The sequence below is a fragment of the Balaenoptera musculus genome, chromosome 2 (genome assembly GCF_009873245.2).
Source record: "Balaenoptera musculus isolate JJ_BM4_2016_0621 chromosome 2, mBalMus1.pri.v3, whole genome shotgun sequence".
Taxonomy (NCBI): domain Eukaryota; kingdom Metazoa; phylum Chordata; class Mammalia; order Artiodactyla; family Balaenopteridae; genus Balaenoptera; species Balaenoptera musculus.
The window spans coordinates 78,032,071-78,058,649 of NC_045786.1; the positions used below are offsets into that span (position 1 = coordinate 78,032,071).

The following is a 26,579-nucleotide window of genomic DNA, read 5'->3' on the forward strand; positions in this document are numbered from 1 at the left end:
ACTGAATAAACAATTGTTGAATGAATGAATTTAGAAGAGATTACTTTAGTCTAAAATTGTTCTAAAATAAGTGTGATTAAAATCTTTTTCTGGAATAGGGAGACAGTTAATCTGGCCCATTATTTTATGAATAATTGCTTGATTCAAAGCCTGTCAGCATGGGTTAACTATACATTAAATGAATGGTTTGATTATAAAATAGTGGGATTGATGTTAATATATGACTCATGGAGATTAACTTCTTTGTGTCGTAGTTATAATGTATACCTTTAATAGCATAAATATTCACTTTTTTATATAACTATTTTACACTGACTATTTAAATACTGTTGCATGCTTACCATATAAATAGTTTGGGAGTAATTGATGCCAAACTACTTCTTTTTTTGGTGAGGGGGGGTTGTTAAAAGCCTGCTGACAAATCTCATTTGTTGAGAATGTACCCAGTGAAAAAGAGTTAAAAATATATAGTTAGTAGAAAGAAAAATATCGGTTCCTTTCGATGTAACAAAGATGTATACGTGCATTCAGTTTTTCTAGTAATTAGGCTAAGCAGTTTAAAGATTTAGAAGGAGGGTGACTAAGACAATGCTTCTGGACAGCATTTAAAATTGAATCACATTCTTTGTGAGACTGTGTTGTTCATGGTGGTTTTAGCAGTAATGGTTTGACTTACAAGAGCATTTGAATTGATAGATGGAAGCCACTTACGAGTCAAATGCAGCCCATATCAAACACTGTTGTATGTCTGGAGGATGTTTGTGAAAGGGGAAGAGGGAAAATGAGAGCAGGGAGACCAGACAAGAGACTGTTATAGTGATTCCATGGAGAGATGTTGGGACAGGGACACAGGAATGGGTTTAATATATGTTTAGGAGTTAATATCAGTGGGAAGTGGTGATTGATTGAAGAGAGTGCAGGGTGAGTCGCTGCACAGTGGTGTGACCGACTGAGGTAGAGATACAGGCTGGGAGGAAAGAAGATGATTTCATTTGGGACACGATGAGTTTGAAGTACGTTTTATAACTTCCAGGTGAAGAAGTCCAGTAGGCAATAGGAGCCATGGGTATGAAGCTGTGAGCGTGGTGATCTAAGCTGGAGATGTATTCTGGGGACTCCGAAGCAACAGATGGATGTAGTTGAAAACTAAAAGTGGATGAGATCACCCAAGGAGAATGTGGAGAGAGAAAAGAACAGAGAACCCTAGGAGGGAGGGCAGGAGGAAGAGGGAGAGCCTCAGAGGGAGTGAGAGAAATAGGAGTGCACAGTGTCATAGACACTCTTTCAATGAAATAATAGGGGAAGAAGGCACATTAGATGTTTGAGGCATCGCATCAGAGAGGAAGAAGGGGAGACAGCTAGAACTGACTATTTTTTAGGGAAGTTTTGATGCCATGGGGAAGAGAGAGAGTGGGTAGCTGCTCGAGGAATTTGTGTTGTAAAGAGAGGCCTGGAGTTTTGTTCTCTTTGAGTTTTGAGTTTGGGAGAGAATCACTTCTTAAAAAATTATTTATTTATTCGTCCATTCATTCATTCATTCTGCTCTGGGTCTTAATTGCGGCACGCGGGATCTTCCCTGTGGCACGTGGGCTCTTAGTTGCGACACGCATGTGGGATCTAGTTCCCCACCAGGGATGGAACCCGGGACCCCTCTGCATGGGAGCGCAGAGTCTTACCCACTGGACCACCAGGGAAGTCCTTAATCACTTTTATAAGCTGAAGGAAGGAGTCAGGAGAAGAAGATTTTAAATATGCAGGAGAGAGAAATAAAAAACACAGATATATCAGGTTCCCAGAGGCGAGAGCAGAGGAAGTGGGTGGCACCCAGATGGAGGAGTTACAAAAGGAAAAAAGGAACTTATTTTTATGGTTGAGTCATGTTGACCTCTTTCTCTTCAGTCTCAGAGGTACTGATGAAAATCCCAAGGAATATCTGGTTTGGTCTTCTCTGGGCAAAATCATTTTGCCAGCAGGTTGGTTCAGAAGAGACCAAGAAGTTAGACATGTTAAGTATAAAGGTGTTCTTGAGGATTTAAAAAAAAAATCTTTATACAGTACTTGCTTCATAACTTGCTGAAAACCAGAGTGGGATCAAGAAATAGTCTTACTTGATGGATGTATTAACTAACCTTATTGTGGTCGTCATTTCCCAATATATACATGTATCAGACCTCAGACTTACACAGTGTTGTACACCTTAAACTTACACAATGCTGTTTATCAATTATATCTCAATAAAGCTGGAAGGAGGGGGAAAGAAACTAGATTAAAGATTGCCTAGGGCTGGGGTGGGGAGGGGGTGGGAAGATTAGGGAGTGATAACTGAAGGATATGGGATTTCTTTCTGAAGTGATGAAAATATTCTAGAATTGATTATAGGGATGGTCACAAGCTCTGTGAATATACTAAAACCCATCAAATTGTATACTTTAAATGGGTGAATTATGGAATGTAAATCACATGCAATGTGAATTATATCTCAGTAAAGTTGTTTCATACACACACACACACACACACACACACACACCACCACCACCACCACCAAAAATAAATAAAATTCCTTGCTGTATTACAGGATACATCCATTTATGTTTTAGTTCTCAGACTTTTGTGACTCCAAAGTTCTAGCCCATTTGATCTAAAGGGCAAAATTAGTTTAGTTTTTATAGTAAAAAATGCTTAGGAGTTTCATAGACTTATTTGTCTGGGAAAGAGAGGGAATTGCTCAAAGTAAAGGTAGTGGTTCAGAGGCATCATATTGTTTGATTGATTAGATGAGATTCAGAGTGAAAACAACTCTCAAGTGCCTAAGTGGTTGGAGGGAAGTTACTCAAGGCAAGAGTGATTATATTGTTCTCAGTAATCACAACACTGATAAAAAGTTTTATAATATATAAAAAGCCCTCACTATGTTGGTTTATTTAATCTTTATAAAAATCCTTTAAGAGAGGAGGGACAGATATTTGTTTTTAAAAATAATACACTAAAGTATGGGGGGTTGTTTAGAGTTATAGCAAACAAAATAATAAAAAGCATTATTTTCTTCTCATCCCAAGCCTTGGTATTTATACCTGGGAAACTCCCTACATTTCTGGTTACTTTGTTTAAAGACCTAAAAGAATTGGAAAACAGTTTTTAAATTTCCGTTTAATTCAACAAGTATTGTTTTAGTGCCGAGCTCTGTGCCATTCCTCGACTTAAGGGATCCTGCAAAGAATATGACCCACTACTCAGCCTCATTGAGCTCAGAGTGTAGAATGGGAGAAAGACTTGTGAATAAGTGACTATAATACTGTGGGATAAAAGTAGCAATAAAGGTCTTCATTTTACAGAAGTAGAGAAAAAGGTCAGGAACAGCTTCCCAAAGGTTCAGACAAGAGAACAAGGCTTTAAATGATAATAGGATTTCATCAGCTGGACAAAGAGACCTAGGATATTTGAAAGAGAAGGAAAGCTCGTATAATGCTCAAAAGTGTGAAATATAGTATATTCAGAGAATTAGAAATAGTTCAGTGTCCGTGGAACATAATTTCAAGTGGTTGAATACAAAGTGACAGAGTTTTGCAGGGACTAAATAATTCATCAGTAACACAAATCAAATTTCTATTTTATGACCATCACTCTGGAAGGTAACTCTGTTGTCAGGACAGATCTCACCTAAGACACTCCAGCAAGACTTCCAGGCAGTAGGTGATAAGGACCTGAATAAAAAAGAGTACTGTTAGGGATAGAGAGAAGTCAGATATGAGATGTATATTGATAGATAGAGATATGTCTCATATATATGTGTATCAGATAAAACATACTGAATTAGGTGCTTGATTCATTGTAATGGGGTAATGGAAGAAGAAATTGTTCAAATAGATGGGGTTGGAGGAACTACTGCTTTATGAAGAAAAGTTAAACTATATTAGATATTTCAATCTGGGAGGTAAATGCTGGGAAAGAGTAAGATAAAAATTCCCACTTTGAAGTCTGTAAATTGAATATAGGTGGGATTATCAATGACAACTAAAGCTAAAGGTCAGCTCCTCACACATGGAAAAAATAAATATGGAATCAATAAGAGCAATTAATAATTCATAAAGCAGGCATTAAACTTTTCAAAACTTAGGTCTTAATTCCCCTGAAATATGAATGTATTCGACAAAAGTTTAGTTAATTAAATGAAAGATAAGCTTACATTGTTATTTGTTTGTAAATAGATTAATATCCTAGAAAGTGATTACAGAAGCAATTAAAAAGAAAAACTGTATTGATTTTGAGAGTTTGGTGTTCTTGAATAGTGATTCTTAAACATTTTAGTCTCACTCTTTATATGCTTAAAACTTTTTGAGGGCCTCAAAGAGCTTTTATTTATATAGGTTATATGTATTGATACTTTATTATTAGAAATCGAAACTTAGAAATTTTAAAAATATTCATTAATTAATCTTGAAATGAAAACATTGATCAATTATATATTAACATAACACATTTAATGAAAAATAACTATTTTCCAAAACATTTTAGTGAGAGGAGTGACATTGTTTTACGTTTGCCCAAATCTCTTTAATTAGCTTAATAGAAGACAGCTGGATTCTCACACTGCATTAGGTCTGTTGCTTTATCACCCATCATGTAGCTTCTGGAAACACTATATACTCAACAGAAATGAAAGTGAAAAAGGCAAAGGATGATTATCATAAGAATGCTTTTGACCTTGTGGGTCCACTGACAACAGCAGTTTGAAAACCAGTGTTCTTAATGAAGTAGGAATTTTTTGTTACATACATAAATAAAGTATTAATTTACCCCCACTCCACCCTTCTTGGAAGTAGATACTCCTAAGAATATTTTCACTTTTATTCACTGACTTTGTTCCATACCTCTAAAGGCCCATGATTCATTTACAGATTAATGAAGTTAAGTCCAAGGCAGAATTTGTTAGTCTTCTGTGACCTTTTACCCTTCTCAGTCTAATGAAGCATAAGGCATCTAGCCCTTATTCCTTCTATTTTTCTTCATAATTTCTCATTTTATTGGTGAATTGTAGAGACATATATATTTTTTGAACTGGAGTTTGAGGATGGGGAGTAAGACTCTCATTGGGGCCCTTTCTTTATATCCTGGAAGACTTAGTAGAGGGAAGGCAAGCTACACTATTACCTGGAGTCTGGACTCCATCAAAATGTGAAACCATGGACATGATGACCAGTTCCTAGAGGCTTGCCTAGAATACTAAAGAATTATCTAGAAAATATCAACACTTAAGACTTATTTAAATCTAAAGATAGTTTCTCGAGTCTGTGTACCTTTTTATTCATCAGACACATCATTTGTCTTCACTCTTTCCTCTCTCATTCTGCTCCATCAATACCAACCTCGTTTGATTCCAAACATGGAGTGACATGTCTGTGTCTAATAAGAATCAAGTCTCTGTTTTCATTATACCTGTAGAATCTCTCCGTTCTCACTGCCACCACCCAGTTCTTTCACTTTGATTTAAACAGCCTGTTGGTCTTTTGATTTAAGGCTCTTTTTCTTCAATCCATCCTATCTAACAATACCTGATTAATTTTTCCCAGACACTACTGTTATCATGACACTCCTTTGCTCAAAACTTTTCAGTGATGCCTTAATTTGTACCATGGTACAAATCTGTTTTATCTCTACTCTCCTTCCACTTTTCCATGAACGCTTAATCTGATTTATTCTACAATAGTTAGTCCTGGCTGTTACCGTAGAATCTTGTGAACGCAGGCTGCACATTTCTTACTTCTGTGCTTGCCTTCACGTTACTCCTTTAACCTGGAATGTCCTTTTTTTCTCCTTCCATCTAAACCCAAAGGGTTCTTCAAAACTCAATTCACAACCAATCCCTGTAAAAGGTTTTTACCTGACTAATCTGTCTTTATTGATTTCCCTCTCCTCTGAAATACAATAGTGTTTGAGATTTGTACTACACAGCTTAGTATATCATTACATACCATTGGTAATTGCTTATTTTTGTTTCAGTTATATTAATTTTTTTCTGAAATAGATCTAAGTTTCTTGAGAATTTCATTTTGGGAAAGACCAAACTCCTTTAGCTGGACAACTGCCCAGTGGTATTTCTAAAATTATTCCTTAATTTCTCTTTGTGCTTGTTAAGTTGAGTTGGCCTTATGTCTGGGCAGGAGTTCAAGTTTGATAAATAATATCTAGCATAATGTTATTTCCAAGTATAGTATGATAGTGCATGTACTTATTCTGAATTTGACAAACTTTACCTTATAGCTATTTCTGCGTTTGAAGTTCAGCCCATTTCTACTGAGGTCCAAGAAGGTGGAGTTGCTAGATTTGCATGCAAGATTTCATCAAACCCTCCTGCAGTCATAACATGGGAATTAAATCGGACAACTCTACCTGTAACTATGGATAGGTAAATACAGCTTTTGTCTTTGAATACGATACAGGAATGACAAGGACTTCATCATAAAACTGTATATGGGGAAAGACCACTGTGGAGCTTATTTTCATTTATGGTAACAATAACCAATTTCTTAAAGACATTTCAAACTTAGGCAAAGAATTAGATCATCAGTCTCTGGTACATGGGGCATAGTTCCTGGTTTTTTGGTTCAGATCAGAATTCAGATACTCTACCTTAGTGCTTTGTTCCTTTCCTCAAACATCTTTTCCAATCATGGGACCACCTGAGTACCTGGATGGCAGCCCAAGGATTTAGGAAACTGAATTACACTTTTACTGCTGGGTGTAGTAGTGCTGGTGTAAGGGTCTCCCATATATGCAGTGGTGGTTGCCCACTTCCGTCTCTGCCTTCTGCTTACCAACCCCCTCTACACTACACACACACACACACACACACGCACACACGCACACACACGCGCATACACACACCTAGTGCTCTGAAGGTGGTCAGAGTTTAGGGGTCAACTTGGCAGCAACTTCAAAAGTTTGATTCCAATCCTGATGAGTAGCAATATTCCTTAGGAGGCAAAAATCATTTGCTGAAATGGTAGAGCTAAGATGGACAAAGTTAATTCAAGGAAGAGCTTAAAAAAAAGCTTACATTCAGATATATCTTGGAGAATACATAGATATTAATAGGCAAAAAATCAGGTATTTGAAAAATATCATACTAAACTCTAGACCACCAGTTAGCTAAATGTAAGCTATAATGTGAAGTGAGATTCTGTGTAAAATTACACTGATAGATTTCACAAATCACATACAGCGGGGGTCCCCAACCCCCGGGCCATGGACCGTTATTACCTGCCTGTGGCCCGTTAGGAACCGGGCCGCACAGCAGGAGGTGAGCGGCAGGCGAGCAGCAAAGCTTCATCTGTATTTACAGCCACTCCCCATCGCTCACATTACCGCCTGAGGTCCGCCTCCTGAGCAGCATTAGATTCCCATAGGAGCGCAAACCCTGCTGTGAACTGCACATGTGAGGGATCTAGGTTGCACGTTCCTTATGAGAATCTAATGCCTGATGATCTGAGGTGGAGCCAAGGTGGTGGTGCTGGCACTGGGGAGCGGCTGCAAATACAGATTATCATTAGCAGAGAGGTTTGACTGCACAGAGACCATAATAAATCAGTTGCTTGCAGACTCATATCAGAACCCTATCAGTGGCAAGTGACAATTAAGTTGCGTCTTACAGACTGGACAGGACATAAGCAACACACTTCAGGTGTCACTGTCTCCCACCATCCCCAGATGGGACCATCTAGTTGCAGGAAAACAAGCTCAGGGCTCCCACTGATTCTGCATTATGGTGTGTTGTATAATTATTTAATTATATATTACAATGTAATAATAATAATAGAAATAAAGCACACAATAAATGTAACACGCTCGAATCATCCCTGGGGGGACTGGGGAAAAAATTGTCTTCCACAAAACCAGTGCTTGGTGCCAAAAAGGTTGAGGACTGCTGAGATACAGCATAATTACTTATGTTTTAGAGAGTTGTAGTAACCCAAATGAAAACAATTGAATCAAGCTAATATTTTTAAAAGTCTTTAAAGTATTATTGCATCTGGCATTTTTAAAAGGTTGAGTATATGAATTCTTATCATAGAATATATGTTAAGATAAAATATAAAATGTACTACAGAGAGTTTAATCTTCTTTCCTCTCATGACAGGGTAACTGCACTACCAACAGGAGTATTGCAGATCTATGATGTTGACCAAAAGGATGCTGGACATTACCGTTGTGTTGCTGCTACTGTAGCCCACAGACGTAAAAGTATGGAGGCCTCGCTCACAGTGATTCCAGGTACCACACATAAGTTGATGTTTCAGTTTTTAATTGGCCCAGCTATTAATTTGCCTTCTCTGGCTATAATAGTATGCCATAAAGTAGTACTTTAATTACATTTAAATTTTATTGTAATCTATTTGGAAAATGATCATTTTTATCTATTTAAGCAACCTTCTTCTCAAACTAACTTGTTTTATATGTTAATGTCAACATCTTTAAGAAAGATTGAATTTTTGTTTTGTAAATACTTCATTTTTGTTTTTAAAATATAAAATACAGAAAAGCTCAAAGAAGAATAATAATCATCTATTTCCACTAAAATTGTCCATTGTCAATAAAAATACATTTGTTTCCAGTTTGGGTTTTTCTGTTTGTTGTTTTAAGAAAAATTATAATTTACATTTGTAGAAATGATGCATGTTTTATTTTAAAGAGTAATGTCTATAAAAGTAAAATAATTTTTTTTACATTAAACAGTGTAAAAAGTACAAAGATATATTTTTAAAATGTCCCTAGTTCCATATCCAGAGATTATCACTGTTAACATTAAGTGAACATAATTTCATATATTTTGCCATTCATAAATATAGTTAGAAGGGAAACTAGCTTGAGAGATGAATATGAAGAAAGAAATATTTATTTTATTAAAATGGAATTATACATAGATGCTAGTTTTTTATTTTTTAATAATTAAATTTACTTGAATGTAGTGTAAGAAAACCAGACCAAAAGACATTGTTGAACTTCACATGAGTGTTTACTCTTCACAAGAGATATTACTTCCTAAAAGATCCTTTAAGACTAAAAATTTTTTCAAAGAAACATTGAGACTGAAATTAAATTTTTAATGCCATGTTTTAATTTTAGGTGGTATCTGTTAGCTTCTTGGTATGAAGCATAAAGACAAAAGCACTCTCACACTTCTTTGTTCTCCCCACTGTCACATAAATTCCTAACAAGATTAATGAAAGCATTAAGTCAGTGTTTGAACCTCAATTAAAAGTGGATGATATGGAAACAACCTAAGTGTCCATCAACCAATGAATGGATAAATAAAATGTGTCTTATCCATTTAATTAAGTATTAATCTATTATTATTATTCAATAAAAAGAAATGAAGTACTGGTACATGCTACAGCTTAGATCAACCTTGAACATTATGCTAAGTGAAAAGCCAGTCCCAAAAGACCATATAATGTATGGTTCCTTTTTTATGAAATGTCTGGAATAGGCGAATCCAGAGACACAAAGTAGTTGTCAGGCTATGGGGAGAGGAGATTGGGGAGTGACTGCTGATGGGATGGAGTTTCTTTTTGGGGTGATGAAAATGTTTTAAAATTGATTATGGTAATAGTTGTATAACTCTGAAAGTACTAAAAACCATTGAATTATACACTTCAAATGGGTGAGTTATATCTCAATAAAGTTGTTTTAAAAAAAGAAAAAAGTGAAAAACTTCAGAATAGATATTTTAACTCATTTCATTCATTATATCTTATTTATAATTTTTTCTTATATCCTGCCTTTTCCATCTCAAAGGTAAGGAGTCTAAATCCTTCCACACACCAACCATTATAGCAGGTCCACAGAACATAACAACGTCTCTTCATCAGACTGTTGTTTTAGAATGTGCGGCCACAGGAAATCCCAAACCAATCATTTCTTGGAGCCGTCTTGGTAAGTCTTAGGGAAAAAAAAAAAAGTCTTTTTCCTTCAACTTTGTTCATACGGGTGAAACTGATAACATGTTTATTTTATATACAACACACATGTTTGGCAATTATGTGGCTTTTATCTTTCTGGTATTTCAGCGTGTAGAGGAAAAGTTTTAGCATAGAAAATTTTAGACTTTTTATGATAATGATTGTTTGGATAGTGATCTTTTGACAAATTTTAGATCACATGTTACATTGTTTTAACTGAAGTGTTCTCTTTGAAATAGATCACAAGTCCATTGATGTCTTCAATACTCGGGTACTTGGAAATGGTAATCTCATGATATCTGACATCAGGCTGCAACACGCTGGAGTATATGTTTGTCGGGCCACTACCCCGGGCACACGCAACTTTACAGTTGCCATGGCAACTTTAACTGTATTAGGTATGTTTTCTTTCCTTCTGCAATCAGGAGAATCTTACGTTTTAACATTTGCTGTTTTATCTCATAGCTTACTTCCACTTTTCTTGAATTTTGTAGCATTGATATGAAATTGTAAACCAGTGATGAATTTTAAGAGGAACTTAAAGCCCTATGTTAAAATATAACTAGAATCACTCTGAAGTTACCATCCTGTTTGCTTTTATAACATTATGGTCCTTCTTAGTTAATTTAAGCTTCCTTTTTATTTCCTTCTCACCCACCTACAAATTCATATACCCATTGACCAGTCTAAGATTTTAATCTGTTGTCTCCATGCATTCACAAGTAGCTGTATATTGGGCTTGGTTAAGTTAGGATTATGGCACACATATTTTTAGTGTGTTTATATAGATGGTGTCAGTGGGGAAAGCCTGGGGAAAGTGGACATTAACTGAGCAATGCAGAGAAAAGGCATCTGGAGAGATAGATGTAGAGTGTAGACAGGAAGCTCAGAATGTCAAATATTTTCAGGGATGGGACTTGTGTCACTTGCTGTACTCTTCCTTGACTCTATATCATTCCTGTTTGCACCACAAAAATATTTTCTTTTTTCTTTAAAAATAGCTCCTCCTTCATTTGTCGAATGGCCAGAAAGTTTAACGAGGCCTCGAGCTGGTACTGCTCGATTTGTATGTCAGGCAGAAGGAATCCCCTCACCCAAAATGTCATGGTTGAAAAACGGAAGGAAGATACATTCAAATGGTAGAATTAAAATGTACAACAGGTGGGCTAAGTCACTTTGCTACTATTTTAGATAAGATATAATGGCTTTAGTAATTCTTATGTGAAACGGTTATAGTTATAATATCAAATACCTAAATTATCCTGGTATCTTAAACTGAAGTAAAATCAATAAGAAATTAACTTAAGACTGTAATATCAGCATGTCAAATATCCTTTTGTATTTTATATTGTGGATCACGGAAGTGGTAGATTATAATGAAATGAAGGTTGGAACAGTTCCCCAGACCTGGGTTCTGATTCTGGTAAGCCACCAGCTAAGTTATTAGCAAGCATGTTAACCCTTTGGAGTCTCAGTTCCTTGTTCCATAAAGTGAGGAATTTAGAAGGAAATAATTAAGTCTCTAAGAGTTCCTCCACAGTTCAAACTTAATGATTTTAAGAACTCATCTTTATTAGTATAAATATGAATCTTCTTGTATCACTCTTGTATGTTGAACAAAACTTTTGAACATTTTTGTTGACCTGAATTTTATGTAACATTGCAATGTTACAGAAATTAGATGCTACTACAGATTAATATACTTTCTTAATAAAAGCCAAATTTTAAAAAAGAGATTAAGCTGTCACCTAAAGCAAACAGGATTTGGATATCACAAGTACTTATTTATATAGACTCAGAAAATAAGAGTAATTTTAAGCAATTCATATAGATTTTTTTAGTAGGGCTGGTCACACAGTCTTTTGTTCTTAATAACTTGTTTTTTAAAATTAAGAGTGCACTTAGTAATAGCTTAACTTTATTTTTATGTCATCCTTAGAATTTTCATTGAAATAATTTTTTTCTTTCCTCAGTAAATTGGTAATTAACCAGATTATTCCTGAAGATGATGCTATTTATCAGTGCATGGCTGAGAACAGCCAAGGATCTATTTTATCTAGAGCCAGACTGACTGTAGTAATGTCAGAAGACAGACCCAGTGCTCCGTATAACGTGCATGCTGAAACCATGTCAAGTTCAGCCATCCTTTTAGCTTGGGAGAGGCCACTTTATAATTCAGACAAAGTCATCGCTTATTCTGTGCACTATATGAAAGCAGAAGGTAAGCAATTTGAGGACTATTTATTTTTATGTGCTATTTACTGTCAGGGATTTGTTTTCAAAATAAATGATGTCTCACATAATCCACAAAAGATTTTTGAAGTTCTGTGGCATTTACCTCTTTTAATAAAGTAATTACTATATCACCTGTGTATAAATTTTTTTGTTAAATTTTGTATTGTTGTATACTTTATGTATATAAGTATAGTTTAAGATTTTCTGTTTAGAAAAAAGTACCATCTCTGCCTGCTAAAAGTTACAGAGTGGTGTACTTATGAATTTCGTTTCAGCCGAGATGTAAATTCCTTACCTAGGACTTAAATATATCAATTTAAGTGTGCAGTTACATAGGAACAATGGTGTAACTGCTTAATAAAATAATAAGGTGAACTGTAGTCACTATAGCATGTTACTTTTAAAGGGGAAAGTAAACATTTTCAGATTCCCTGTAATATGATTTTATATATTTTGATTATTTTCTGAAATCTCATAGAACTCTCTAAAAATTGAGCAGGATACTCTTTATTGATATCTCATTTATTATATAAAAGTAGATATCAAATCTTTCTTAAAATTTTTATCCAGTTCCATTTCTGGAATCTTTTTTATCCTCATATTTTCTTTTGGCAAAAATTTAGAGGAAAAGGAAAAACTAGTTATAAATCCTAGAGATTTCACTATTGATTTCTCATGGAAACAATGGCAGAGGTTTACAGATTTTAGTTGTATACAAAACAGCCTACTTTTTATGTGATAGACATTCCAAACAAATTCAGATACCCAAAGAGTGGTGATATAATAAAATTGTCTGTAGAAACAGGTGGTTTGTTGTTGTTTGTTTTTTGTACTTTGAAGTAGTATTTTGAAAAGGAGTATTTTGAATTTAAATCAGGGGTCATGGTAGCAAGAAGAATGAAAGTCTGTTAACTGAGCATGTTGGAGTATGTTAATTCCCTTTTTAATGATTTAAGAAGGTAAAAGGAATGCTGGTTTTGGTGGAGGCCACTCTTGTTCGCTATTATGGTTGTTTCATTAGAGCCCTCCACATGCGGCTCAGTGGTCTATTCAAAGGCAGAACAAGGCTTTTTAATTCGAACTCTAGGACCTTGTTTGGTAGGTCAGAAATCGTACTATGCGGTTCCTAATTAACGAACCATTAGCTAGTCTGTTGTGAAATGCCTGTAATCTTGTCTAATTAAAATGCTATCAAGTTAATTCAGAAATGTGGGAAAACTTAATAGTGGAATTTGCCTTCTGTTTTGTTTATAAATCCAGTGTGGAGAGAAGGGGCTCCATCCTTAGAGAGTTTTGATTAAGTTGACGTGCATTTGCTGTGAATTGTTCACAAAGCACAGTAGCTGCCGGTGCTCTTGTTCCACTTTACAAGTTTACTCTGTAGGAATTAAATCCCACAAAGACAAATCCTCTTCTATACCTTGCCATGCATATTTTATTAAGAATTGCTGAGAATTTTTTTCCTCTCTTGAGGGGGGAAAAAAAAACCTCATTGTGAAACAAAACATTTTGAAGCACATTCTGTGCCTCCCAGTTCTTTTGCTTTCAATGTAAGTAAAAGAACAACTTGTGTCAGTCAAATTTAATAGAATCTCTAGGGGCAGAATGAGATCTTTTGCAGGACAACTTTTGGTTTGGTTTGTTTTTATAAAGAGTAGAGCCATTACATTCCCTACTGTCTCTCCATTTATGTTTAAAAGAAAAAGGAAACCATGAGTTTAAGCAAGTAAAATTTACACTGTTAATGAACTACAGTACTCTGTAGCGTTAAACTCTTTCGTGTTACTGCTGTACATTGTCTCTGCTGTGGGTTTTGACTAGATGTTAAATGATGTTTAGAGAAGATTAATTGTTTTCAGTTTGATTTATTCAGGAAAAATTCAAACTAGTAATTTGTAACAAGACATGGTTACTTTTAGAAAATAAAAACCTTCCTATTCACATTTTTTAAAGGGTCACAAAAGATAACAGAGAGATCCAAGGACCAGTGTTTCATAGTGGAAGAAAATGGTAATGGTCTTGTTAATTTTATTTTGAATATTCATAATTTTTAGATACTGATTCCTTAACCTAGGTTTAAACAATGAAGAGTATCAAGTAGTCATCGGAAATGACACAACTCATTATCTTATTGATGACTTGGAACCTGCCAGCAATTATACTTTCTACATTGTGGCTTATATGCCAATGGGAGCCAGCCAGATGTCCGACCACGTGACACAGAACACTTTAGAGGATGGTAAGAAAACGTGACTCTACGTCATCTCAGCATGAACAGTAGTAATATGCTTTATCGCTTTCAATGAATATGTGTTCTAACTCAGAGAAAATATCCTGGTTTTGGTTTAAAAACAAAAACAAATGTGATAACCAGCAGGCTAATTTACCATTTCAAATCTTACTCTCAGTTTTTGGCAGTAACATGATGAAGAGCACTTTCATTTATAATTCGTAATACAAATTTTAATAACAAAATTGTCCTTGTATTTCTTCAAGTTCCTGGTTTAAATTGTAAATGCGTTGCAGGGTTTTTGGTTTGTTTTCTTTTCTTTACTGAGGAGAACAAAATGTGAGATTCTCTAGGTGGGAATAAATGTAATGACAGTTACATATTGAGTGTATGTAATGACTGGAGGTTAGAGGCATTGGACTTCTGAAACTGGGAGTTTAAGAAGTTTAGTACTTGTCAGTTAAAAAAATTCTTATAGAATCAGATAGCAGTTAGTTTATTTTTAGATACATTGTACTTATTCTGCATAAGCAGGAAAGTATTGCCTGTTCAGTTTGTTACCTGGGGTTGGAAATTGAGCTGCTGTCGTTTTGAGGGCAGGCCTCCATATACTCTTATAACGGTGGGAAATTCTAGCCATTAAAATAGTCCTGGAGAACTGATTCTTCTCCTCTGACTCTTCATCTCTCTCTTCAGGGCCTCTCCATGGCCCATTTTTGTACTCTGCAGTGTGAAAGGGGGATTGTTTAACATATACTTAATTATACTATTCTTCCTTTACAAATGTTTTTGCATCCTCAAGAAATGGTCCACCTTTAGTTTTCAAAACATTTTTATATAAATGATTCTCAAGTCTTTTTCTTTGTCCATTTGGTCCCAAATCTATTATATCTCTATACTACTACTTGTGTAAATGTTTATAAATTCAGACTTTTAGTAAATGCAAAAATTGTCATTGATCTGGATGCTGAATTCCACATTTCAGTTTTCGTTTAAGAGTCTGTTCCATTTTAGAGTGAACCATGACCTCTCTGGTTACCTAATTACATTTAACAACCTCTGACATGCATATCTAAGGTGAAACACAGGCTGGTGTTTGTTGTAGTTGTTTTGGGTTTATTTGGTATATGAGGTGTATTCCCCCATACCCTTCAAGAAAATGTGTCTTACCATAGCAAGCTACTGGTTAAAGCTTGCCAATTCCAGTTAAGTTGTGATCTCAAAGTTTTTCTCCTTTTAAACCTTTCCTTATTCTGCAACTTTTTTGTTTAATTAAGTTTCATTTTGTTTTCTGGATAACATAGAGACTTCTGACACTGCTTTTCAATTTTCTGCATCAGTATTCCCCGATTTCCTCAGCCTGTACTTCTCAGACTGAGATGTGTGGGTCTCCTAGTGTGCACCTCAGATACAACTAACACTTTTGGAGTGTTTACCACTGCCTGTTCTAAAAACGTTCCCTCCATTATCTCCTTTAATCCCTACATAACCCTATGATAGAAGAACCATTGTTATATAAGAGATAGTAGTGTGTAGGGGGTAAGAAAATAGGCTCTAGATCTACTTCTTCACTTAACAAGCTGTGTGACCTTGGGTAAGTGATTTGACCTCTTTGTACCTCAGTTTCCTCAGCTATAAGGTAGAAATGATAATGGCACTTTCTTCACTGGGTTTTTGTGAGAATTCATGAGTTCATACACATAAAGAACTCAGAAATGCTTGATTGGTTTTCCCTTTCCTACCTATTATTTCATTCATTCAACAAATATTTATTGAGTACCTGCTATGTGTTATTCAGTATTTAGTAGTGAATGAAAGAGACAAAAAATTGTCCCATACCTTGTGGAGCTTACTTTCTATTGTGGGAGAAGGGACAGAGGAACAATAAATAAGATAAACAGTCAATGATATGCTCTGTTAGATAGTAATAAGTGTTGAGGAGAGGGGGAAAAAAGCAGGGAAAGGGGTAAGGCTTTAGACAGAGATACCTCATGTAATAGGTGACATTTGAAGACCTGAAGGGAATGAAAATGAGGGAGCTGGCTAGGCAGATGGCTGGGGGACGTGAATTCTAGGAAAGGACATACATGGAAATTGCTAAGGGCCTGAAGCACAAGCATGGTTGGACTGGAGGGAACAAGCAGAAAGCAGCAGGAGATGAGGCACAGAATGAATGAGGAGCCAACCATATAAGCAGGTAGGGCTTTGTATGAATCCATCATGAGGACTCTGGCTTTTACTGTGAGTGAAATGGGAGCTATTTTGAGCAGAAGAGTGACAAGATCCGACTTGCAATTTAACAGCAAATGTGTTGGAGACTAGATGGTGAAGAAGAGGGCAGAGGCAGGGAAATCTGTCAGGAGGCTATTGCAACAAAACAGGCTAAGGGTGATGGTGCAGGGACCAAGGGGGTGGCCGTGTGAGTAGTAGAGTCATAGGATTGAATGTGGAGAGTGTATGGGGGAGTCAGGGGTGACACCAAGGTGTTTGTCTTGAGCAGTTGGACAAATAATTGCCATTCCTTGAGGTAGGAAAGCCTGTAGAAGAAGCTATTCTTTTCATCCCCATGTTGTATATGAAGAAACCTAGACACAGAGAAATTAATTTGGCCAAGATCACACACAGTAGTAATTGATATAACAGGAATTCAGTTACACAGAGACTAACTCCAGAACCCATCTTAGCTCTTAATACTAGACTGCCTTCCAGTATACTTGGCTCATTTTCCTGGACTGCCTGTTGTATTCGAATTATTTACAGGGGAAACATTGTTTTCATATTAAGCACCATATATTATAATTAGGAATACAAAATTCACACTAATTTTTAAGATACAACTCTTATTAAACACTTCAGATTATTTGTCAGGTTATAACCCTGGTGTCCTAAGCTTCTCCATTCTTGTGTAATTCTCTCTTCCTTGTTTTAAGGCATTTTGGTAGGGTTACTGAGAAGTATTCTCATATTAAGTAAGCTCATATTAATCCCAAACAACATCAGAATGGTCACAACAACAACAGTGAAAACCTTGCTTTCTTTGGTTCTCTATATCAGATCCTCCCTCATTATTTTTTCCTTCTTTTTTCTGGTTTGTACTCTGCTTGACTGGAAACCTCAGCTAGGGCTGAAAGTATCTCTCTCTCCTTTATTATGTGATGTGTTGCTGTTAAGATACTTCAATTAAAAACTGGTGTGCTGGTTGACAATTTTGATTCTAAATATTTATAAGCAACCTGTTTTCTTGTATGACTAGTTCCCCTGAGACCTCCTGAAATTAGTTTGACAAGTCGAAGTCCCACCGATATTCTCGTCTCCTGGCTACCAATCCCAGCCAAGTATCGGCGGGGCCAGGTGGTCCTCTACCGCCTGTCCTTCCGCCTGAGTACTGACAACTCCATCCAAGTTCTGGAGCTCCCAGGGACCACTCATGAGCACCTGTTAGAGGGCCTGAAACCTGATAGTGTCTACCTGGTGCGGATTACTGCTGCCACCAGAGTGGGGCTGGGAGAGTCTTCAGTATGGACCTCACACAGGACACCCAAATCTACAAGTGTGAAAGGTAAATGTTGACTACTGAGGAAGAATAACACAGTATTTTTCTTTTTTTTTTCTTATCTAACTTATGTTTATATTTTAAAATTTTGTCTTATGAATTAAAGTATTCCATCGATCATGGGCTTAATTGAAAAAAATTTTAAACTTTTTATTAGTTGCTTTTTGCATGGAGCTCATTAGTGTGTAAAACTTTTGGTTACTCTTTGTTTACTTAGCAGATCCTTCAAAGACAGATGGGTCCAAATCAAATTGAATTACCAGAAGTTATATATTAATAGAGACCTAATTAATATCATTGCCATATTTTTTTTTTTAAATCATCAGTTTCATAGAAAAACTGTAATACTAGGAAGTTCCAGACCCGCCTCCTCTTTTACTAATGTGGAATGTAACATGACTGGGCTTTTTCTTGTTAATTGATTAATAATAATGCCTGTTCTATCACAGGGGAATATTGGATGGTCAAAATTAGGAACACATATTGCTTCTTTGAAAAAACTTAAAAAGCACATGTAATTTTGTTCTTATTTATATATACCTTAGTTTTTTAGGTAGTATTTTATATTTTTAATTCTGTCTCAAAATTTAATATCATTGTGGAATTTTTAATATTAAGGTAAAGTAAAATTGTTGGAATTGAATTTTTATGCAACTGTTGGTTTAAAACAGAGAGAGCTATATACTATCCTGTGTTTTCATGTGCATTACGAGTTTCTTATACATCTGGTGAATTTTTCTAGCCCCTAAGTCTCCAGAGTTACATTTGGAGCCTCTGAATTGTACCACCATTTCTGTAAAGTGGCAACAGGATGCTGAGGACACAGCAACCATTCAGGGCTACAAGCTGTACTACAAAGAAGAAGGGCAGCAGGAGAATGGACCCATTTTCTTAGCTACCAGTGACCTTCTCTATACTCTCAGTGGTTTAGGTGAGTGAACCTGTACTGTGTTTTTCCTTTTTTCCTTCCTCCCTGACCAATTGGGAAAAAAGTTACAGGATATAAGGCAGAAGTAATGACTTAATGGTAAAAAGAAAAGAATTGACCCTGCTACATCATTGTGCATATTCTACTGCTTAAGTCAGTGAATGGTCCTTGACTCACCATAGTGAGTGAATCGGTACAATGTCAGATAACCAGGTAATCTTTCTATCTTCTCCCCACCTTTGGGCATCGATTTTCTTTCTAAAGTTCACTTCTGGTGGAGTGAGAGCCTGATCAAGTCTTGTGACTGTGTCCTGGATGTAGAATAGAAATGTAAAATTAGGAATATCACCAAATGATCAGATAATACACAATAATTTAAGTTTAACTTATAAATTGCCTGAGAGTGCCAAGTAAGTGTATTATTTTGCATGTGTAAAAGGTATGTAAATTATGTACAAAATAATGCTCTTACATATGACCCATGTAACTGTAAATATTTACTTTATGTAGTTCTAACCCAGAAACACTAAAGAAAAAGCACTTAATTTTGTGTTTGGGTTTATCAGAATTCTGAAAGACACGTTTATTCCCTATTCATCCTCTCTTTGCACAGTGAAAGGATTTCATGATGAAAACATGTTTAGTAGACAGTAAAGACACTTATAACTACAGTAAATGCGTGAGTATAAACATACTCAAGGTGTAGAATGCACACTTAGCTATTTGTTGCTTGTGAGTAGATTTTTACCCTTAAGCACAAAGCAGCGTCAACTAAATTCCTACTGGGTTGTTATCACACCTTCTGCACATAATGGAAATTTACAAGCACTCTGGCTTTCCCTGTAACAGACTGCCCTTTGGAGTGCAGGAAGGGAAGAGGCACGGTGGTCTCACAGGGGACTGCTTCATTTTTTTTCCCTGGCCTCACGGCACAAGCTGTGAGAACAGCATTAGACCCAAATCCCTGTGCAGTAAGAAGCAGTGGTGGGAATCTGTTTTCAGACCCAGGGACGCAGAACCCCATCTTCCAGTTCTTTGCCGTAATTTTTCAGGTGCCGTTTTGCTTGTAATCTTGTTGTGTTTGATTTTAATTGAATCTGCATTAAGTTAAGTTTCACAGTTGATCCCTGTCACACAGCTTTATAAAGGACGAGGAGAAGTTACATATGTTCCAGGGTGACCTTCCTTAAGCCATTGATACTCAGATGACGTTAGCCCAACCTACTGTCAGCCATTCAGCAGCATTTATTTCTAGCCATGCCTTCTCAGGGTGCCCTCCCTTTCCACATGCATGTCATTTAATCAAGAAAATTTTAGTCAGTATCAAGTAAGAAACAGGATTTGAGACAATTTTTGATGAAAAATCATACATCAAACTCAGTACCTCCAATTTCTTCACTGATAAGGAAGTATACATACATTGAAGATAACAAAACAGTAGATTGTTAGACAAGTCTTATTGAACATATAGGTAGCTTATTCTAAACAGGTGAATAATTTATTAGAAAAAAACAAAAGACTCCTGTGCTTGTGAAAAGTTTAGAGAAACATTTTATTGAAACTTAGCCAATTAAAAACAATTCTTTAAAATGTAAAATTTTTCTACAGATGGCATATATATATGAAGACGATCCATTGATTTTTGTTGAAATTTTTTGTAATCTCTGAATAATAGCTTTCCATCCTATATACCTTTATTTCTTCCTATGTTTTAAAAATAAATCGCATATATTCACTGCCTGTGTTTTTACGTCATAAAATCCTTTGCATGTGCCATTTGCAAAGGATTTAAAATCATTTCATAGTGCATAAAAGTAGGAAATGATTTTGTTTTAGTCAGTATACCCCGTCTATTAAAATAGCCGCGTGTCTCCTGACCGGAGTCAGACTGAGTGGCTGGAGTAATTGCAGTGCAGGGTTGCAGAGTACTCTCTCACAGCCGTAGGGCTTTCTTGTTAGACGGCCCGTTCCATACCCCTGGAGTTGCCGTGCCCAGGGCTGGATCGGCTGACTGGCAGGGATGCAGTTGTGTGGATTCAGGCACTGTGCAGCTGTTGACTAGATCACCTTTAAGATGCCTTCTAATCTTGAGAGCCCTAGGGTCTCATCTTCCTTTTCTAGAAAGTCACTCTTGGGGCCTAGCCAAGCTTACAGCAGGCGAATGGGTTTAACCCACTAAGCAGGCAAGTGTTAACAGCCCTCACTCCTCTCCGTCTTACTTTTGGCTGTTGGGAGAGCAGTATGTTCTATTAACTGGACAACTGACCATCTGTGACCATTTTTAGCGAGAGCATCTGGCGGTAGCTGCCTGTTTAACAGAGTGTGATGTGTCTAGAGGGCAGTAGGTTAAGGGAACCCTATCTGTGTCTTACATGGTGAATACTTGCTTTTACTGAGCTTTTGCACATTACAGAGACTCTAACCGGAACTAGATTTACTAAGTGGGCTTGGAAATGAAATTTAAATGCTTTTGTTTGCTGATTCAGTGTCAATTTGAGTAGGAAGCTGATGTCTCAAAATTTCATTTTCATACTAATCCCCTTTCTGATGCCCTTTTTGTTTCCACTTCAGGTAATGAAGTTTTCAATGAAAAAGTATGTTATTGGGACACAGTCTCTTTAGTCATACCTACAGTTCTTTGTTTCTGAAAGAAAGAAATAGGTGAATGAGCTCATACATTTCAATTTATTTAACAAGCATTTTAAATTCTTTTTTAAGTAAGGCATTATAGCACTGGATTAAAAAAAAGTAACAGATGTGACCACTGCTAAAAACAAGGATTAAACCAAAAGATTAAGTTGAATCACTTGTCCAGTTTTCTCCCAAATTTCTGATTAACTAAATTTAATTGTACTTAGTAATGAAAGTTATTTTAGAACATTTTACTGTAAACCCTCAAAGCTCTATTCCCTGAGATGTAGAATGTTTTGTTTTTTAAAGTGGCTAAAAAAGGTTCTTGTGTCTTTATTGGTATAATATAAATATTGGCAGAGCAGTGGAAGTATTTTTGACGTTGCTCATTTGTTTTAGTTTAATGATTTTAATATATACAGTTTGATTTTATTGGAAGTGGTTTACTTTGGGGGAGTTGGATAAAAAGCACTAGGCTTGTGATTTAATGTTTATGTGATTTGTTCTAAACTGTGGTCTGCGGTTTTCTTCAAGATTTTGCATCTTCGTAGTAATGATTTTCACTTAGTTTTTTTTCCTTGGCACTTTCAGTGTTTAGTTCAGTTTTAAATAGAATTTTTAAATGTTTGTTTCATTCATCACACAATAAACTGAAGCAAAATTAATAGCACACTTGTGTTCCCTGATAATAGACTGATTGAAATCATTTGTTCCTCCTTTTTCGGTCTGTTTATTTCAGAAATTGGCTGCAAATTCTGAAGTTAGAGTTTCTAATTGCAAGAGGACTGTTTTCATAAGCTGATTGTCAGAAACTGTTCTTAATTGTTTTGTCTGTGTAGAATAGAGTGAAAAGGGGGGATTATTTAGATAGTGCTGTTGTTTAGCATTTAGGACACTGATGTTAGATAATCTTTAGCTTCTTTTTTGTCAATGAATTTGTGCTATTAAATTTCACAGCGAGCATGATTAATGAGCATTCTGTTTAGCACCAATTGTGAAGATCCAAAATATTTAAAATCACACCTTCAAAACTCAGATATTTTTTTGAGAAATCTAAAGTTATAACTCCCAGTTTCTGCTGGGAGTAGCAGTCTGAAGAAACAGTCCCTGGTTAATGATGTAATTTTTGAAGAAACAGTCCCTGGTTAATGATGTAATTTTAGAGTCCCTTAGCCAGTTTGTATAGAAGCATGGTAAAATTAAGTCAGATTTCTGGGTGTTATCTTTCACTGTAGTAGAATAGGATTTGGTTGTGTGGCTACATATCTCAAGAAAGAAAACAGAGAACTAGCACTGGTGAGCCAAATTGATATAGCTGGAGGCAGTTGTAAGCTTTCCTTTAGTCGAGGCAGAACAAGATTTTGTGGCATAAAGGAGACCACTTCGAGACCACTTTGAGCAGAGAGGGATCATTGTGAACCTTACTATAATAGCGATTTTGTCTCGAAGAGAATTAGAATCACTCAGTTTACGAAATATGGAAGTCACGTTTTAAAGCAAGCCAAAGTCTTTTCAGAGACTGTCTTCCCTCACCCCTCTCACACAAGGAAGCCTTAGATAACACTCAGAAAATCTTTGGAAACATGCTACAGGTGAAAATCCTTATAATGTGGTTGGTCTGCAAATTTCACATAAGATGGAGTAAAAAATACACTATATTTTATAACAAAATCTTCCTAATTGTGAATAATTTCAAGTGTATAGTTCCATACTGACTTAGCCTATAAATTCATTTCAGATAATCTGGTGCTTTATGTCTTAAATGTCATTATAGATGCCAGGAGTCTTCCATGCTGAAGTAATGTATAGTCGACAACATAAATGTCATTAAGCATTCTGTCCAGATTAGCTTTGACTTCATAAAGCAGCACTGGTTTCTGTGAGATCACTTTGCATTTATTTAACAGACCATTTTTAGGCTTGGTGTAAAAATGCCATTAACATTATTGCTGTCATTTACCACAGGAAAGATCTTTGGGGACATAACCTCACATTTTTTGCCTCTCTTCAGTTCTTCCTGTGCTTTACCACAGTTAATTTTTACTTTTAGTAGAAATAGTTGCTCTGAGCAGTATCTGATTGCATTCTTTCATTCTTTTCAAATAATTACAAAATAAGTTCATTTAACTGAAGTCAGTAGACTTCTTAAAGAAATGATTTTGGAAACCACCTACTATGTAGGCCATAAAATCGACTGTGAGTACAAATTATTATAACATAACAAAGGGAACATTTAAAAAGTACTGTATTTCATTTCCTTCACTGTTAAATATCTTTTAAGTTATTATGTTGTGTTTAATCTTTTATCAAGACAAAACCTGCTGAAACTTAAACACAGACTTTAGGGAATACTGAACTATTTATTCCTAATTTATCAAGAGAGTAAAAATTTTTGAAAATTCCCTTCTCTGCAGTATCCAACAATGCCAAATATGATTGATATTCAAATCACATTTTAGAACCTTAATACTTAAAATTAAAAAAAAAATACTTAAAAAACCAATACCTCAAAAGAAATGGAGCATCCACTTCTAAAAAATCCCATTACTAAAAATGTACTGCTACATTAAGACAATAAAAAAGATTTTCATTTGCCAATTTGCAACTACCTCTAGTTAAAGACAGAATGTTTACAGGTTGATGAAACTGTAAGAACTATACAAAAGTTAGTTAATCATCTGTTTATCTTTCCTTAAATTCTTTTTCTAGGATGAAAGGTAATCTTCCATTTTAAAATATTTTTGATGCTCTCTGGACAAAATTAGAGACCTATCTCTTCTCTCTGGAAAAAATCTTGCTCAGCTTTTAAGTCTTAACTCTTCTGGGAATCCTCTTGTGACCCCAAATGGTGTCAGTCATTCCCATGGTGCGTCATCTACAATGCTTTATTATGGGAGGCACGTGGCACTGACAGTTAAAAGAAAAACATCAGTTGACTAAGCTTCATGTCTACTGCCTAGGTTTAACTTACAAGCTGCACAGCTTATTAACAAATTAAATCCTCGTTGTTTGCCTAATCTTTTAAATAGGGATAATAATAATAATAGCTGTTTTAGAATGTTAGGACGATTTAATGACATAATACACATAAGGGTTAACATTGCATTGTAAATTGCATTGTAAGTCCTCAACAAATGTTAGCTGTTGTAGTTGTTTTTACAATAACATAGTTCTCTTCCCAGGGTAGAGTCTGAAAATCTGTATTTAAAAAAATTTTTTCCCCATATAACTTATCATGATCACTAGATATGGAAACCACTACTTCTTGAGCTTTAATATGTGTTTGAATTTACCCAGGGACCTTGTTAAAATTTAGTAGGTCTGGGTGAAGCCTGAAATTTTTGCATTTCTGCTCACTTTGAGAAACAAGGGTCTAGACCAGGGCCAGGCAAATTTTTTCTGTAATGAGCCAGAGAGTAAATATTTTAGGCTTTGTGGGCTTTATGAACTGAATGTTTATGTTCCCACTAAATTCATATGGTGAAGCCCTAACCCCTAATGTGACTGTATTTGAAGATAGAGCCTTTGAGAGAGTGACAAATGTTAAATGAGGTCATAAGGGTGGGACCCTAATCCGATAGGGCTGGTGCCCTTAGAAGAAGAGGAAGAAATACCAGAGCTCTCCCTCCACCATATGATGCAATGAGAAGGTGACTGTCTACAAGCCAGGAAGAGAGCTCTTACCAGAAACGGACTCCTGTCAGACTTTGATCTTGGACTTCCCAGTCTCCAGAACTGTGAGAAGTTAATTTCTGTTGTTTAAGCCATCCAGTCTATGGTGTTTTGTCATGGCAGCCTAAGCAGACTAATACAGTGGGCCATATGGTCTCTTCCACCACCACTGTAGCACAGAGCAGCATAGAAAATTCATAAATGCATGGGTGTTGGTTGTGTTCCAGTAAAAAGCCTTACTGTATTTATGGAGACTAAAATTTGAGTTTCATATAATTTGGACGTGTCACAAAATATTGCTTAAAATTTTTTCTGACCACTCAAAAATATAAAAAAACATTTTTAGTTGGCAGGTAACCCAAAGACAGTAGACCATATTACCATGGTTTGCCAATTCCAGATGTAGACTTTATAGTCCTTGCTCTTTAAAGTGTGGTCCCAGGCTCAGCAGCATAATCTAGAATTTTACTTAAATGCTGAAATTCAGGCTCCCCCTGTCCCTTCCCCAGACCTACTGAATCAGAGTCTCCATTTTAATATAATTACTAGGTGACTAGTACGCACATAAAAGTGGAAACACTGGTCTAGATGACCTAGTAATATTCTTCCTAAATAGCCAATGTTAATTCTTTATAACTTAATAACTCTTAGCTCTAGTTTGTTATTCTTGTTGGAAATCTTTCAGAAATTTGTTATTGTGCCTTCTAGGTTCCCATATTTCTGACTCTCTTAATTGTCAGGCCAATTATAATTTTTAATTATTGTTACTACTAAACCTTTCTTTAGTCCATGTTTACTGCACTTCTTACTGCTTATCTTGTTTCTAGTCACACTTCCCCATACTTCTCAGCTTACGCATGGAGAAAAACATGGCCTTTCATGAGTATCATCATTCAGTCAGTACATTTCTTCCCAAACATCCAAGGAGTGGATGAATCACAGGCTTTCAGGTATAATCTTCTCGTTTGGGCCCTTCATTTCTATATTCTGTTTGCCACTGATACTCATTTACCAAACTCACTATGTGGTAGTCCCTACATTAGAACACAGCCATATTTAATGTAAGCATGATCATAGCATTTGGGGAACTTAGGAGGAAGAATGATAATTAAATAAGCAATTAAAATAAGGTGTGATGAACTCCTTGATAGTAGATGTCAGATTGCTGTTACGACACTTGGCAGGAGCCTCTGACCTATTTTAGGGCTAAAATGGGGATGGCTTTCAAGAAGAAATAACATTTATGTTGAGATCTAAAGGAAGATTAGCATTAGCCAGGCAAAGGGGCAGGGGCAGGGGCAGATACAGGTTATGTGGAGCCTGATAAAATAAAATAATATATAATAAAATAAGTTGAAATAATATAAAAATACA

At 35.8% G+C, this 26,579-nt stretch overlaps 1 protein-coding gene across 2 annotated transcripts in view; it reads left to right on the top strand.

Moving 5' to 3' along the window:
* Positions 1 to 26,579, top strand: part of PRTG (protogenin) — a 123,662-nt gene that overhangs the window by 49,420 nt on the left and 47,663 nt on the right. For both annotated transcript variants that reach the window (XM_036844752.1, XM_036844753.1), the window contains exons 3-11: positions 6,259 to 6,403; positions 8,135 to 8,268; positions 9,793 to 9,930; positions 10,196 to 10,354; positions 10,958 to 11,117; positions 11,930 to 12,177; positions 14,266 to 14,430; positions 17,675 to 17,980; positions 18,717 to 18,905. In XM_036844752.1, coding sequence (XP_036700647.1) covers positions 6,259 to 6,403; positions 8,135 to 8,268; positions 9,793 to 9,930; positions 10,196 to 10,354; positions 10,958 to 11,117; positions 11,930 to 12,177; positions 14,266 to 14,430; positions 17,675 to 17,980; positions 18,717 to 18,905 — 1,644 coding nt within the window. The remainder of the gene's footprint in view (positions 1 to 6,258; positions 6,404 to 8,134; positions 8,269 to 9,792; positions 9,931 to 10,195; positions 10,355 to 10,957; positions 11,118 to 11,929; positions 12,178 to 14,265; positions 14,431 to 17,674; positions 17,981 to 18,716; positions 18,906 to 26,579) is intronic.